The 16107-nt window shown below is 35.8% G+C and overlaps 2 protein-coding genes and 1 pseudogene across 3 annotated transcripts; all 3 read right to left on the reverse strand.

The window, feature by feature from the left end:
• Positions 1 to 300: 300 nt before the first annotated feature.
• Positions 301 to 6572, reverse strand: LOC125835960 (chromatin assembly factor 1 subunit FAS2). Its single transcript, XM_049515066.1, has 12 exons — positions 6419 to 6572; positions 4920 to 5031; positions 3787 to 3813; positions 3634 to 3706; positions 2749 to 2852; positions 2453 to 2664; positions 2268 to 2364; positions 1426 to 1498; positions 1214 to 1302; positions 994 to 1132; positions 790 to 890; positions 301 to 696 (listed from the first exon to the last, which is right to left on the reverse strand). The coding sequence occupies exons 1-12, from the start codon at positions 6530 to 6532 to the stop codon at positions 491 to 493; spliced, it is 1347 nt and encodes a 448-aa protein (XP_049371023.1). The 5' UTR covers positions 6533 to 6572; the 3' UTR covers positions 301 to 490.
• A 564-nt stretch (positions 6573 to 7136) lies between these two features.
• Positions 7137 to 9546, reverse strand: LOC125835942 (uncharacterized; annotated as a pseudogene). The gene is made up of 3 exons (XR_007443429.1): positions 9349 to 9546; positions 9163 to 9267; positions 7137 to 8160 (listed from the first exon to the last, which is right to left on the reverse strand). The product of XR_007443429.1 is annotated as an uncharacterized LOC125835942 (transcript).
• Positions 9547 to 14325: 4779 nt separating this feature from the next.
• Positions 14326 to 15747, reverse strand: LOC125835950 (uncharacterized). The gene is made up of 3 exons (XM_049515057.1): positions 14675 to 15747; positions 14495 to 14585; positions 14326 to 14380 (listed from the first exon to the last, which is right to left on the reverse strand). The coding sequence occupies exons 1-2, from the start codon at positions 15376 to 15378 to the stop codon at positions 14525 to 14527; spliced, it is 765 nt and encodes a 254-aa protein (XP_049371014.1). The 5' UTR covers positions 15379 to 15747; the 3' UTR covers positions 14326 to 14380; positions 14495 to 14524.
• Positions 15748 to 16107: the final 360 nt, after the last annotated feature.

Below are 16107 nucleotides of genomic sequence, written 5' to 3' on the forward strand. Positions count from 1 at the left end.
TTGGAAATAATATGTAATGTAGTTTTAAAAAAATTATACTCTAATGAGAAGTGTTACTGAGCTTTCTTATGTTGTTAACTCATGAAATAACCAAACCTTTTTCGGACGTGGCCAAAATATATGAAAATTGATTCATTATTTTCAGCAACTAAAATACATATTTAAGTTGAGGCAGCAAAAATGGCTTATGTAAATGATAAAGATCTCTTGTAAAGAAGACAAACTAAAAATAATTTATCAAAGGTCACAAAATCAATTAAATTGACCAAATGTTTGTCTGATTTAGTGTTACATTAGGTTAAAAATCACTCTAGATATATATAACAGGGAAAATATTCAGCAAATGACTTGGCTTACAATATTACTGGTATACATATGTACATGAAAAATTGTCCAAATTTTCCTCAAACACTTTCTGAGCCTCATATCCCCTTATAAAAGGAAATAGAACAAAAAAATAAACACTGGAATTTCAGAGAACTACCAAAAATTAATCAATGGCCATTGGTGTAATCCTCTTTCTCGCAGCCTTTTTAGGAATTTGAGGGGTTGATATTGTTGATTCTTGTTTCACTTCTGTTTTCTCTTCTGTTTTTGCACTATCTATATCCATGCATTTATCACTACCAATAATTTCTGGAACAGTTTCTTCCTGTTTCAGCACACTATTTTTATCATCTCCAGCTGCTTCTTTTTTTGCAAAAATTTCCAAATAGAAACATATTCAGTCAGCTATGAGGAAGAACACATGGACAAAACAATAGAAATTAGTTGAGGAACACAGCAAACCTGGCCTACAGAAAGTGGAACCTAGTTCCTCATTATCAAATTCTAGCAGAGTGCAGTAACCATCTTGGGAGGATAATGCCAGATATTTCCCGGTAGCGGACCTTCATCAAAAGAAAAGGAATTAAGTAGATTTATAGAATGCTTCACGGAAGAGAACGGAAGTACTGACAGGATTTGAAAAAAGAATAGGGAAGCCAGGAATACCATGCTATGTCTGTTATAGCAGCATAATGAAGACCAGCTACAATAGCTATTGGTTGAACACTTTCTGTGTCATAGATGTACAAGGAATTCAACGTAGCCACAGCAAAAATAAGACGATAAGGAAGCTTGAAGAATGATGCTGCAATCATTAAAAAGGATTGGGTATCAGAGCATAACATAGAGCAATCAGCTCAAAAAGGAATGCAGAAGGAGAACATACAATTGTTTGATCCTCTCAAGCTAAATGTCATGGGGCAGAAGCGTACAGCAATGACAGGTTTGCTGGCACCTGGGAGCATTAAAGCTGGCCTGTCAAAATCCAACAAAGTTGATGCGCAAGTATCAGATTGTTGTGAGCTAGAGGGAATATAATGGATTCGCTCTAATAAAAATACAATAGTACCAAAAAGACACAAGACACAAGATTCTTGCCTTGTGAGATCTTTCCTAGAAAACACATAAGCAGTGTTCGCTGGTTCTGAAGCAGGTGTAAACTTGTAAGAACCTGAAATAGCAAAACACGTCTATATTCTCAAACCTTCTACCTTTATTTCGCCAGTTCCCTTTTTCCCCATTCACCTCAAAAATGATAATAAACAAAAAAAAAAAAAAGGAATACAGGTCAGATGCCTATAATCTATCGCATTAGCACCATCACATGAAGAATATGAAGAAGTTCAAGTTTCTCTCTTGAAGTTCTATCTCAAGTACATTTCTACATTTCAAAAACAGTAAATTGCAAAAAAAGCAAATGAAGAGTCCAAAGATAAAGCTTAAATGAGAACTATAAAACAGATGTCATGTGAAAATTAACCTGACACTGCAAAATGTCAAGACATAGTTCACAAAGAGGGCTATGGTATGATTTTAATCTGAAAATTTCGGTGCGATACTTTTATATTTGGACTGCAAAAGAAGGTCTTGATGCTTCATTATTGGCTTATTCTGAAAGTAGAGAAATATCATAGAACTCCTTCAGTGAAAAATAAAACTGTTTGAAAACAGAAAATGATATTTCACAGGGTGACTGAACTGACACCAATGTCATGTCACTGCAAGAACAAAGAAGTATGTTTTAAGGCAAAGAACACATGAAGTCTTGATAGAGCTTTCCTTTTCTTTTTGTCTTTGAGGATGGTTTTCTTCGTCTTTTTCTTTTGGAGGGGTGGGGGGGGGGGGGTGCAGGAGGGAGCAGGAGAACATTCGGACACGGGTAGAAAGAATGATCAAAATGCAGAGACTCATAATTAGGACTTTTAGTTTTAAGGTTGTACCTGCAGGCACAAGCAGAAAGGAACCATCAGGAGACCAAGATAGCCTTCGGAAGAAAGATGGCAGTGTCTCATCAAGAAAGAGATGATTTTTAATAGACTGCATGAATTTGGAAGCGCCAAAGTTATTATGCATTTAACATTCACTTATAAATAGAAGACATTGAGAAACTGATATGATATTTGACCTTGGACTCATCCGGCAGTTGTGGTTCAACCTTCATAATGACATGTTGACACACAAAATTCAACTTCTCAACTCCTTTTGTTTTAGATGGTCTATTGCTGTAAATCCGGCAAGATCTATCTGAACTGAGTGAGGCAGTATACTTGGACAATGGATCCCATGCCACACCTTGCACATAGTGCAAATGAGCATCCAAAATCTGATGAACAGAACCTGATGAAGGAACTTGCCAACTGTCAGTATAAATTTTATTTATCTTGACAAAAACTCTTTAAGTTAGATCCTCTTTTATTTTACCTTTGTTGACATCCCATATGATGCACGAATTATCAACAGAACCAGAAATCAAAAAAGAACCATCAGCAGACCACTGCAAGTCCAATACATCCTTCCGGTGAAATCTGAGAAAAGTGAACTCATGAGTACTAGTATCAAATTAGAAATAATTCCATGACAACAATGATTATGCTCCTTTTGTGACTTAAATACAAAGTTATAGATCAACATTTGAAAAGTCTTGTTTAATATGGTTATTAAAATATTATGGATTATTTATATTGTGTTTATTTATTATTTGAAGTAGAGGTTAACAAAAGTTAACTATATATACAATAACATTCTTGCTAAATGTTATTAACACAAAACTGTTTTTCTCTGCAAAACTAGGGATAATTATACATATGCTGGTTTATTGCAACATTCTGCTTAAACCAAAATACAATCCAAACAAACAGACACTTAGAATATAATCTACGTTAATTTACTTTATTTTATTAAAAGATGAAAGAATATAATCAACATGACATGCTTTTTTTATAATCAACGCTACGTGTTATCACACACTTCAACTGTTTCATTTGGTTAGAATATCCTATAATCCCGAAAGCAAAACCCTCTTCCACCAACTGCATCCACTAAATTAAGGCTGCTACTGAAATACCAAGTATAACTATTTCTTTCTTCCAACATCAGATTTAAAAATTTATTTAACAAGCAAAAAAGGATAAAGATCACAATCAGAAATGCAGGACAAGAACCAAACAGTGTGTTCTAATAATTCTCTGGCTTTCCATAAGAATAAAACCAGAAAAACAGTAGCTAATGTTCCATAGAGCGACTCTGTAGCTATTTTATGAGTGCTTAGTAATTCATAAAGGCAATAGGAGCAAATGAAAGGCTTACGATAACGTCTTTAGGACTTTCCATGTTTTGCTGTCATCTGAAGAATGTAGCTTCCAAATGATGAGCTCGCCCCCTACATCAGGAGCAGTTGTAGAAATTGTTAAATTATTTGATCCAGACTAAATTAAGAGATTTATAGGAACAAGTCTATACCATCTGCACCAGAGGCTAAATGCTCTCCTGCATATTACAAAAAAAAATGATAATTCAGTTTGCTGGCTGACTAGATAGGTACAAGTATATTATCAAACAGTTTAAGAAATCAGATGGAGGCATACACTGGAAGTTCAGTTATAATAAAAGTTTTGATATATGAAAAGGTAGCTAAAAATGAAGTAACCACAGTTAGTTACATATTAACATTTCCAATGTATTGATCAACCCAGAGAAGTGAGGCTTGTAAGATGACATAGACCTAGAAGCAAGTTAAAACCCCAAAAGACTATCACCGTGACTCTCCATCAAGTTGTGCTTCAGACATGTTGAATCAAATGCTACAGACACTGAGAGAAACATTGTTATCTGTTATTTCATTTATAGTAAGACTGTAAGAGCAACCTTCTCTGCTTAGTCAAAGGTAATGATGATTTCGTGAATGTCATTGCAACTCAGTATCTAACAAATCTGACTACGAAAGAGGTTCCCACTCCACTCTGTATCTCTAGTTCTCAGATTAACAAGTGCTCAAAACTACAGATCCAGCAAAAAGATTCAAACTGCAGGAATTTCATAACCTATAGCAATCCCAGAGAATCACTCAAGCTAATAGAATATCTACAACTGACATTCCAACTTTCCAATATTAATCTTCAAAGCAATACATAGTCCACCAGGATAAACAATTCTTCTCACAGCAATTATTATTTCAAGAAATTGGCTAACAGGCCATCAGCTCTCTGAAAGACTGAAACTAAAGGACATGAAAGCCTACAAGTCTATTTCAAACAAGGTAATTATTGAAAGAAAAAAAGGAATTTTTTAACCAAGTTCACAGCTAATTGCAAGTTTGCAACTTAGTAAAGTCAGCAATAACATTACCAATGCTGACCCCTCTCTAAAACGAATATTACATTTTTCTTCAGGGAGGTATACAGAAACAGAGAGAAGAAAGCCAAGTCAGTCAAACAACTTTACTCATAAATTGCACAAAACAACCTGCAGCTTCAGATGAAACTTCAACACTCGATAGGATATAAGAATGTACCAATTCTTGCCTTGTAAAATTAATGCTTTCAGTGTGAAATAGCTACCAGAATTTTTTAACAAAGCAAGATGAACAACTTCACCTGAAGGGGAGAACCGAAGAGCATTCACAGCACCACCATGGTAAGAAAGGCTAGCCTGGTATGTAACTGAAGGCGCTTTCTTTTCATTTTCTTCAGAATTAATCACCCACATCTGTTGAATTTATTTTGAACCCGATGTTATCATATTTCATCTCAAGCATAAAATAGTAATATGAAAGTCCTTCAAAAATATCAGCGAACTTTGAGACTAGTGGTTAATATGTCAACATGCAAGTGTCCAATTTAAAATTTCATCATACACATGACTTTGCAATCTGAAGCAAAAGAATTCACACTCGTCAAGCAAGAGTCACTTCAGGTTGAAGTTGAAGTAGATGGTAACATTTCAGACACTAACAAAAATCTATATTAGATGTGATTTATTCTGTTGAGTTAGAAGAACCAGATTGGTTTTAAGAGTTTGCATTAGCTATTAGGCAACCATCACTAAAGGATACCCGGCTTATAGTTCAAGGTTGCAGAGAAATAAATCACAAGCATAAACATCCTCCTACTCAGCCATTATGGATTAATTCAACAAAGTTGAGATTTTTGGGTCAGTGGTAAGGGGATCATGAAACTCCTGAGTAGTTGCTTGGTTAACTGGATGGTAAATCTGGTCCATTAAAGAATACACTAAAATTCATACCAAGTTCTGTAATTCTACTAATGTGGGCACCCATCGAAATGACAAATCCTCAATTGATAAGAATATCACATGTTGAGAATATGGAATCAAATGCATATACCCAACGTTTATATTGTCCTGCAAGGAAGATGATTATAAACCTGTGTCTGAAGTGTCAACCCTTGGTTATCTTTTTGGGCCAATTGAGACCATACTAAGAAAGTGAATGAGAATTTACTTGTCTCTTTCCTTTTCTATGTCTTTTACTATCCAATTGGAATGTGAACCCCTGTTTTAAATAATTCAAACGTACTGCCACATTGTTGCTATCTATGCAATCATGGTATACACATTTCCTCCCACTCACTCAAAGAAAACGAGGACATCATGGAGAAAAATTCCTCTTTTCCGCTTCTAGAATTTTTGTTATTTCTTCACATTCTTTCATCTGTCTGATTCCCTCTTTCCTCCTTTCTTCTTCATTTCCCCCTTTACTGTGTTGTCATTTCCTTTGAACTTCAAAGATTCTTACACTATCTTAGAATCGCATTACCGAATTAACAAAAACAAAATTCCAACTATTAATTAACGAATAAAAATACAGACTTCCTCTCTTTTCCTCTTAATTTCCCTCTACTGTGTTTTCATTTCCTTTGAATTTGAAACTTTCTTACACCAACTTAAAATCGCAATACCCAATTGACAAAATCCAAATTCAAACTATTAATTAATCAATTAATAAAGTGTGATATTATCCGAGTAACAAACTAAAATAATTAAAACCAAAATTCAGCACTAGCATAATCGAAGCATGTAAGACAAACCAACTTCAGAAACACAAGGCTTAAAAGGGTAAAATAGTAATTTTAACCTTGATGTCATAGTCGGCGCCACCAGTAGCAATAACGCCGGTGAGGTGGTGAAAATCAAGGCACAAAACAGGCTTGCTGTCGTGCCAATTGATCTGAACCGTACCACCCTTCATTCTTCTTGTTGCTTCCTGATCTCTCTCCTTACTGATTTTTAATTTTGGAAGATGCAAGAGAAGAAGAAGAAGAAAGTAGGGTTTAGAGAAATGGTGATTTTGTTGGGAAAATTGGGGAACTTTAGATTTGGCGGGAAATCGACTGTGATGGGCGCCATATTTATTCGTACCTTTTGGATTGTGCCGAAATGACACAACTTGAATTGCGTCTCTTCGTCTTACTTTTTAAAATTTAAAATCCGAATTCATACTAGAAAGTTCTATATTGGGGTAAAACACTTTCTAATAAATACGACTCCATATCGGAGACTTTTAAACTCGAGTTAAGAATGAATGAGTACTTATTAGCGGTGTTCATCTTCCTCCTTGATCAGACCCTTATCTATAGAGAATAATCTTCGTTCACACAAAGGTGTGGCTTGGCCGTTAATCAAGGGCATAAAAAATCATAAAAAAGAAAAATGAGACCCGTATTTCAACACAGACTAGTTTCTTCTCATTTGCTCTAAGCCTTAGTGAGCAAGAAATAATCAAGGTGTACGCAAATTGCTCCGTTATTTAAACAAGTCTTGCTCAGGGACAATTAAGAGCCAGATCACGTTTGTTTTGGAGATGACAAAGTCAGATATCATCAAACTGCTAAGCAAAAGTTATAGATGAAAATTTTCATGATGAACCATTTTTACATGTTCAGCAACACAGGAGGCAATCTTCAAACTCAATCTACTAACACTACGCAGGTATATCGGAAATTGGTTCGTCGACATGATGAACACAAAACATGAAAGGTGGAGGTAGGGATAAAACTGAGAAAATAGCAATTCCCATATCATGAAACTTAAAATCAATCAAGGGAATGGGAAGCAAACAAAAAGAATACACAACTCTAACGCACGCCTACAAAATGTTTGGGAGCTGAGCATCCAATCTCTGTTGCAGTTCCTTGACCTTGATTGAAAGCTCGGTGGTTTGCTCCTTGTAGCTCTTGATCAGATAATCCTTCCCATCAATCACTTCTTTCAACTCATCTTTTTCGCGCTTCAGCATTTCAAACCTTTCTCCATCTCCTCTTCCCTTCTCTGAAGTATCTGAGTTTCTGTCAACATCCAGGTGACCGTTAGTATGACCATACCGGACTTCAGCTGGCCATACAGGTACTGTTGGAGGCTTATCGCAAGTACCCACTTGTCCAACGCAATGGTCTGCAATTGCCTTCCTCAGCCTCTGTATCTCTCTCTCTGAATCAAACAGATCCCTGTTTGCAGCATCCAGCACTGACTGCTGATGGGCGGAATGCGACATCTGAGAATTGAGAGAAGCTTGCAACTCTACAATCTGTTCTTGCATCTCTAATATTGTTTCGTCCCTTCTCTTTATCTGTAGCCTCAGCTTTTGTATCACTTCTCGCTTGCTGTATATGTCGGAACCGGATTCAGAGACACATGGCGACTCAGAGCTGTTAGAGCGATGAAATGGTTTCTGTGGCAGTTCAAGACGGTCAGGAGAGGTTGACCAAATCCCACCATTCTCTTTATTGAATCCAATGGCAGGAACTGCCACGAGAGGGAGCACCATTTCAGGCTCAGACCCATTATACTGCTGCTTTGTAATTCCCAATCCTCCAGCTTCTGTCGTATAAAAATAGCAAATGTTCACTAAAAATAGCTAACACTAGTTAACAGACTATTGTAAGATGTACAAGAGATGGAAGTACATTTAATCACACCATTTCAAGCACACTAATCTTGAGAAAAATAATTAGATGAAAACAAAACTCAAAAAACACAAGAAATACTGAATTGTCAAAAATAGCAATCATAATAATACTAATCCAACAAATGATACCTACAAAAATTAGAGGACCTATTCACACAGCTTGTGTTGCGTCCACTAGACTGAAGCCCTGAGGGCTCTTTAAGAGTTCTAATGGGAGAAAAAAGAAATCCTAGAAGTTCCTAGAAAATTGTACGTTCAACTAGGCTAGACGTAAGTTGCATGAGCCACTAGAGATACCCCAAATCATGCCCCATAATATGGCAGGAAACAGTGACACCCCATAAGATGTTGTAGTATACATTTCAGCAAACAAACTGGACCATAAGATCAAATAATAAGCATGTGCATTATGGGAACACAAAGGTTAGACATAAATGGAACTCAACTTTTCCCATGACTCTTTATTTCCTTAAGGTTAGCTGTTGGACTTAACTGCAGTGGTAATTTATTAACCTTCTGTTTTTGAAGAAAAATCAGCATAGTGTATACCAAGAAAATCATCATATTGATCACATAAGCTCAGTTTCAATCTTTCACTTGACATTACCATAAACTTCTTAAAGCGAGTAAGATAACTGTAAATAGGTCTAAATTGTGAAGAGTGCCGTGTTTAATTTTCATGTTAGAAAGCAACCAAATAATCAACACTAACATGTAAACATTGTTGATGCATGCCTCTGTGATTAACTTTACTAGTTCAAATCATCCTCTCGCAAATTTGGGAGTTAGACAACTGACAGGAGTACAGGAAGAAGATGATGCCAACATCAAATCACTAGCCACGTTCTTTACACCAAAAAGAACAACCTAAATTCTAAGATACAACACCAAAGGGATGGCAAGAATTTGCATACCCGTGTTGCAATTGTAGCAGCCATCATCATCTTGGGAAAAATAGTAAGTGCTTGACTGCATATAACCATTCCCTAACTTACTTCCATCAGAAGACTTTTCATTTCCTGCAATTAAGTCATTTCTCATATCTAAGAGGGCAAAATAATTTTACAAGACAAACCAAATTGCTTTAAACAATGTAGGACCTTTCAAACTGCTGGTCGTCTTGTTCGGCCGTCTTGAATCAAGCACCTGCTTCAGCTTGTAGCCTAAGCGTACAGATAATGTACTTAATAACGCACTACCTGCAATTATGACCCAGTTAGGACCCTCACTCTGAACACCATTGGACTTCTGGGACCTTGACCCCCGTTGGTTCTTGGCTTCATTTCTATAGTCACTGAAGTAGTAGATGGAGAGGCTGCAGATCATGAAAGTAATCCTATATAGGAAATGTGGAATAACGTCAATATATGCCAGGAGAAGCACAAATACCTGAGCACTCAAATCAGCATGCTTATAGGCTATTGAAAAATATAACATTATAACTACAAGAAACTTTGCAGCCAAACAAGGCCATAACAGATATTTGATAGGGAAAAAGATTCAGAAAATGCAAGGTTAAGCTGTCCAGATATAGTATGGTATCTGTTTAACTCCACGTGAGTAGATTTTCTGAGTCATTTTATTTATAATATTGCCAATACTTTATTTATGAAGAGTGAGATATATAATGGCAAAAATATTTGGAGCTTTTGACTGAAGGGAAGAATGAGGTTTTTTTTTCCTGGAATAAAGAGTAAGCTATTCAAGTTCTCAAAATTAAAGTAAGTTATTTGAAGGAGGATTCTCTATAATACCTATAGGTGGACATGTATAATTAATTTGTTCCCATATCCTTGATAGTGTGTTTCACATCTGTACTTTATTTCCCTTTTTTCATAAAAGATACCAGAAGAATAAGTACCAGAGTGTAGCACAAGCAACAAAATTCCCATAAGAATAAGTACCAGAGTGTAGAACAAGCAACACATTCCTAGTTCACAGAAGGAAAACTAACTGCAATCATACAATTCTGATAGCATAGATACCTTCACGTCAAGTGCTGATGCCACACCTTCATGAGTCTGATTACAGTAACGGTACAATGACAGCAAGATCACACAGGAAATAATGTATTCTGAAATAAAAAGCAATGGAAGTACAGCACCGATTACCCATAAGGACAGTATAATAAGGGAAGAAATAATTAATTAAAGTACAAATAGAAAAAAATCATGTAGACAGATCTGCTGACATTGCATTTACAGCAACCTATTGCATGCTTGCTCATTTAAATAAGCTGTATGGTTGGAATACACTGCTCATTCAGGATATTAGTTACATTCACTTGGATCATTGATATTAGTTTACAGCATCACTCAATAGTTCACATTTCACAAGATCACTCAAACAAATGGTGACAACTTAAAACCAGTAACTGCATCTGCTACTCTCTGTCGAGGCCTTACAAGTTTCCTTTTTCCTCTCTATAAACTATGCAGTTGCGAAGACCTTTATAAGGGTAAAGCAAAGAATCCAAAAAATAACAGCTACGGAGAAGGCCGATGTGTTGCAGAAGAGTAAAACTGTAAGGTCATTTCCAACCTCTTCGCAGTGGATTGAGATATCCATTGCTAATTGAACATTTTGAAGGAAGAAGTAACACGGGGAAGGAATCTCAGTTCATGACGATAATTCTCTAAGGCGGGATAGTCAGCTAATTAACGATAAAGTTGCTTGAGAAAAAAAGGGAAATTATTCATCCGAGGAAAATCTGAAGGAAAGAGAAAAAAATTGGTTTTGAACGAGCAGAGAAGGCCAAAAATTCCATGGTATATTCCTTCCCCCTGAACCACAAAACAGAACAGTCCTAGTTTCAATGACAACATTGCACCTAATAAAGCATAATCAATAGTGTCAGACTTGGATCCTCTCACTTAAAATAGCTAATTCAGATTACGATAATCAAAACAGCGCCCAGAACTAAATATATTATTCTTTAAGGCGGAGTAAAACTCGAACCTTGATAACATCAGCAGTGTATGAGTCACACAGTACACACACACGACAGAGACAATATAGGAAAGAAGATCTGAAGTCAAAATGGCTAAAGAGATTACGGAGTCAGGCTTTCCACGTATAAGACAAATGCAGTAAGCCTATAAGAGCCATCCACATGAAGACTAGAAGACTAGCAGATTCAGAGTGACAACGATATAAGGAAATAGCCAACACTTTCTCAAAGTTTCCTGGAGTTTAGACTTCAGATGACGAAAAGGCAAAGACCCTAATGAGGCAAATTGGTAAACAGTGGCAAGAAAAAAGTGACAAGAAATTCTAGCTTTTTGCATGAGCGGACAATAAGTTTGGAGTCATTTACTTTCGAAGTTGATGACTAACCTAACCCAATTATGCAATTATCTATTTAATAGTCTTCCATCACAAGATAGAGTGTGCTAAATCATAGAAAACCACAGCAAGCGATCTCGAAAAGTCGGTAGATGATAATTAAAAGTTGCTAATGAAAAAATAGCTTAGAAGTTGCTTCTAGACTAAGGTGGAGCAAGTTAAATACTGAATAATGGTATGGCATTCAGAAGTTTTAACAAGCAACACGTTAAACACACATTACACAAGCACTATTTTCACATAGATTGCTTCCTTGATTGCTACTAATGAAATACACTGTTCATTTTTAATCAAGCTCGCATATATAAGACACACAGTACGACATCTGCAATCCTGTTACAAACATGTGCTGCCTAGTCTAACAAATTGAAATTGAGATATGCCCTTAGCTTGAGGCAGCAAATAAGATAATAGACATGTATGTCCATCTCTTTCTTTTGAACTTCCTCTATTAAAAGATTGTTCACCTCATTGGTCATTAGGATATCAAATGGCTCGTTGAGACATAGGTACCTTCAACATCACAATTCAATCACCCACCTACTCTATCTATCTCCGACTTACCATACAACAAAAAAAGAAACCTATAGAACCTCTAATTCACGAAAACAAAACTGAAACATAAACCCACAGATTCAATCTTGAAAACAAAACACAAGTACACACAAAAAACCCCATTTATTTTCATACACTTAACCAGGTCATAACAAATGTTAGATGAAACTACCCATAGAAATGCAAGACCCACCTATCAAATAAAACAAAAAACAAAGAAACACAAAAATACAAAGACCCAAAAGGTTATATATATAAAAAAGCTCCCCAATCCTTGTTCTAATCTTGACAACCAAATGCCACCAACCACACACACAGAACTAATTTCTGCACAGTGCTGAGATCATATCCAATGCAAAATGAAATTCAAAGACCCAAAAGGCTATATATAGATATATATATACAAAAAAAAAAAACTCCCCAATCCTTGGACTAATCTTGACAACCAAATGCCACCAAACACACACACACACAGAGAACTAATTTCTGCACAATTCAGAGAACATAGCTAATGCAACATGAAATTCAAACACCCAAAAGGTTATACATAAAATTAAAAACCTCTCCAATCCTTGAACCAATCTTGACAACCAAATGCCACCAAAAACAGACACACACAACCCACATATTTCTACACAGCTCAGATACCATAACCAATACAAGATGAAATTCCCCATCATTAAAATTCAAGAAAACGAAAAGGGTATATGAAACAGTACCTGACTAATCAAGAAGATGCATCTATCGACCAAGAACTGATAAAATAAGTTTCTGCTGTAGGGTTTTGTTTTTTGTAGAATTAACAAAACAACACTTTATTTCTTTCTAATACAGGCAACTCTTAGGTAAGTAAAGCAAAGATTTGATTTGCCCCTTTGGGTTACGGGGTTGGACTGGCAAAGTGAGCTAAATTCAAGAATTGGTAAAATCCAGAAGAAAGTACAAACATTTTAGCACGTCGTACAAGTACTGCAATGCACGTTGGACAGTATTTTTTTATGTGGCCTAAAGAATCTGAGACCGTTTGAACAGATTATGCTAACCTCATTTCCTATATTTATGTTAAAATCGCGTATGAGTAATATTAGGTTAGAAAATAAGTTACTCATAAATAAAATTAATATAACGTTGATTTGTATAAATTAGGAAAGAATTTGTGGATTGTATATAATTCTATGCAAAATATAAAACGGAATAACTAAAACATGAATAATAATTAAGTCGTATATTACTTAACGTAAAATAATCGAGCAAATGACATAAATGGTCCCTAAACTATCTTAGTAGGTCTAAAATAGTCCCTTAACTATACAGTTGACAGATATGGTCCTTTAACTATCCACCCTTTTGTCAAATTTGGTTTCCATCTACTTTTAAAAAAAAACTGTTAGTTAACATCTGTTAAGTCAATCTGTCTTCTTTCTTTTTTTCCACCTCTTTTTCTTCATTATCTCATTGTTTCCTCACTTTCTTTTTTCGAATTCTTCTCCATTAACTTTCTTTTTTGTCATTTCTTTTGTCCATTTTCTCAATTTTTTTTCAATTCTTTTCTTTATTGTCTTATTGCAATTAAGTCGTTGGTCGTTATTTCATGCGAGTTAAAGCAAAATGCAAAGTAGCGAACACAACTGAGAAAATATTGTGAGCAAAAATACGATTCTATTTTCACGTTAATAATCAGTCATTACATCAATGAAACTGCATAAAATTGCAAAAAAATTCAAAAATCAGCAACTAAATTGAACTATAGTGCTTTGTTTTCAACAATTGTTGTGCAGAAAATAACTTAAACTACAACAAAAAATAGCAGCTATCAAACTTTGATCGAATTGCAGCACTAGAACACCCAAAAAACCAGCAGAAAACTGCTTAATCAGCACCAAACTATACATAACACATCACTAGACAGCAGCATCAAACCACCAAAAAATCAGCACCAAACTGCACAAAAACAGCTCCCAAAACGTCACCAAACTGCTGCACATACAGCTCCAAAAACGTCACCAAACTGCTGCACAAACAGCAGCACCAACCACCAAAAATCAGCACCAACCTGCACAAAACACAGCTCCAAAAACGTCACCAAACTGCACAAAAACAGCTCCAAAAACGTCACCAAACTGCTGCACAGACAGCAGCACCCAACCACCAAAAACCAGCACCAACCTGCACAAAAACTAGCATAGAAACTGCGACAAACTGCACCAAAAAACATCACCAAGCTACCCTAAACTGCACAAAAACAACATCAAAAAACACTACAATGATCAGGTAAAGAAAATAACATAAAACAACAAAAAAAAACAACTAATCACATAAAATTATCACTCAAATGTAAATTTGCACCATAAGTCAAATGTCGCCAAACTACATCAATCACGAGAGCACGTCACTTTGTTGAGTTGAAATTAGCTTGACTCTCTGCAACTCTTCTAACCTGTGAAGTATAATGAATTAGTGGAAGCTTTTACACAAATTTAATATAATAAAGTAAGTGAAATACGCTATAGATAAAAGAAAAAGTACTGGTAGTTTTGTAGGAGCACATGATGAAGATATTCATGATATAGCGGAGACACATTTTGAGACTCTGTCTGCAACAAATTATACTTGCAAGTTCTTGTGTTATGTCCAAGCTTGTGGCATCTACTGCATCCTAAATATTTTTGCTTCCTCTTCACTTTTGTCCTACTCGCGCCCACTTCATCTGATTCTTTTCTTCTCTTCTTTTGTTTTCTCCCTTTAGTACTTTGTCTTACTACTCTGGGAGGCAAAGGAGGAATATTCTCATGTTGCGACCACATACTTTGACCATTCATAGGAAGAATAACAAATTCATAGATCCTTCTATAAGTTTCCACCTTATAACAATCATCAATATACGAACTGATTTCATCATTTTTAGCCCAAATTGCTGATATAGCATGTTTACAAGGTAGCCCTGTCAAATTCCATTTTCTACAACTGCATTTTCGGTTTAACAAATCTACGGCCCAAATGTCAGTTATGCTAGCTCCTATAAGCTCATAGTTCCACTCATTTGATTTTCTAGGAATATATTCAGCAGCAACAACTTGACTTTTGCACAATACATTTTTAATTCTGGGGCAAATATCATCAGAACTCCACTTGATAGATTTATCCCTATTTGCTTGCATTCTTGTCATGAGCATATACCGAATTTTCTCCAGAAGAGTGATAATAGGCTTATCTCTTGCATCCAATATCATGCTATTAAAACATTCACATATGTTATTCACTAAGGTATCACATTTTGCATCTTCGGAGAAGTGAGATTTAGGCCATTCACTAGGTGACTTATCTCTCAATCAAATATCAGCTTCGGGATCCAAATCAAATATTTCAACCATGCGTTCATCAAACCACCTTACTGTTGTCGCACTAGCAACTTTCCAAAGTGCATTTCTTAGTGTGTCACCACAAAATCCGGCCCTTTTGAAATTACTATGCAAGTGTCTAACACAAAATCTATGAGCGACCAAAGGTAATATATCATTAAATGCTTCTATCAGACCTTTTTGCTTATCTGACATGAAGGTCTAGTGAGCTCCATCATCGATCTCCAAGTCAAGCTTTAGATGATCCAAAAACCATGCCCATGACTCACGATTTTCTTTCTCCACAACTGCATATACTATCGGATAGATATTGTTATAAGAATCAAGCCCAACAACAGTTAACAATTGAGTCCCATACATCGGACCCTTGAGCCAACAACCATCCACTCCTACTATCTTTCTACAACCACTCTTGAATCCTTCCTTGAAAGCACTAAAACAAATGTAGAATCTCTGAAATCTTTCAGGTTTGCAGGATTATTCATTTTCAACCAACTTCATATAAACAAAAGTATTTGGATTTGTCCTCACTATTTCATTGCAATAGTTCCACAATAGCTTGAATTGATCAGAGATATCTCCATCAATCATTGCAATTGC

Source organism: Solanum verrucosum, unplaced genomic scaffold (genome assembly GCF_900185275.1).
Source record: "Solanum verrucosum unplaced genomic scaffold, falcon-dt-bn FXZP01000128.1, whole genome shotgun sequence".
NCBI classification, from domain to species: domain Eukaryota; kingdom Viridiplantae; phylum Streptophyta; class Magnoliopsida; order Solanales; family Solanaceae; genus Solanum; species Solanum verrucosum.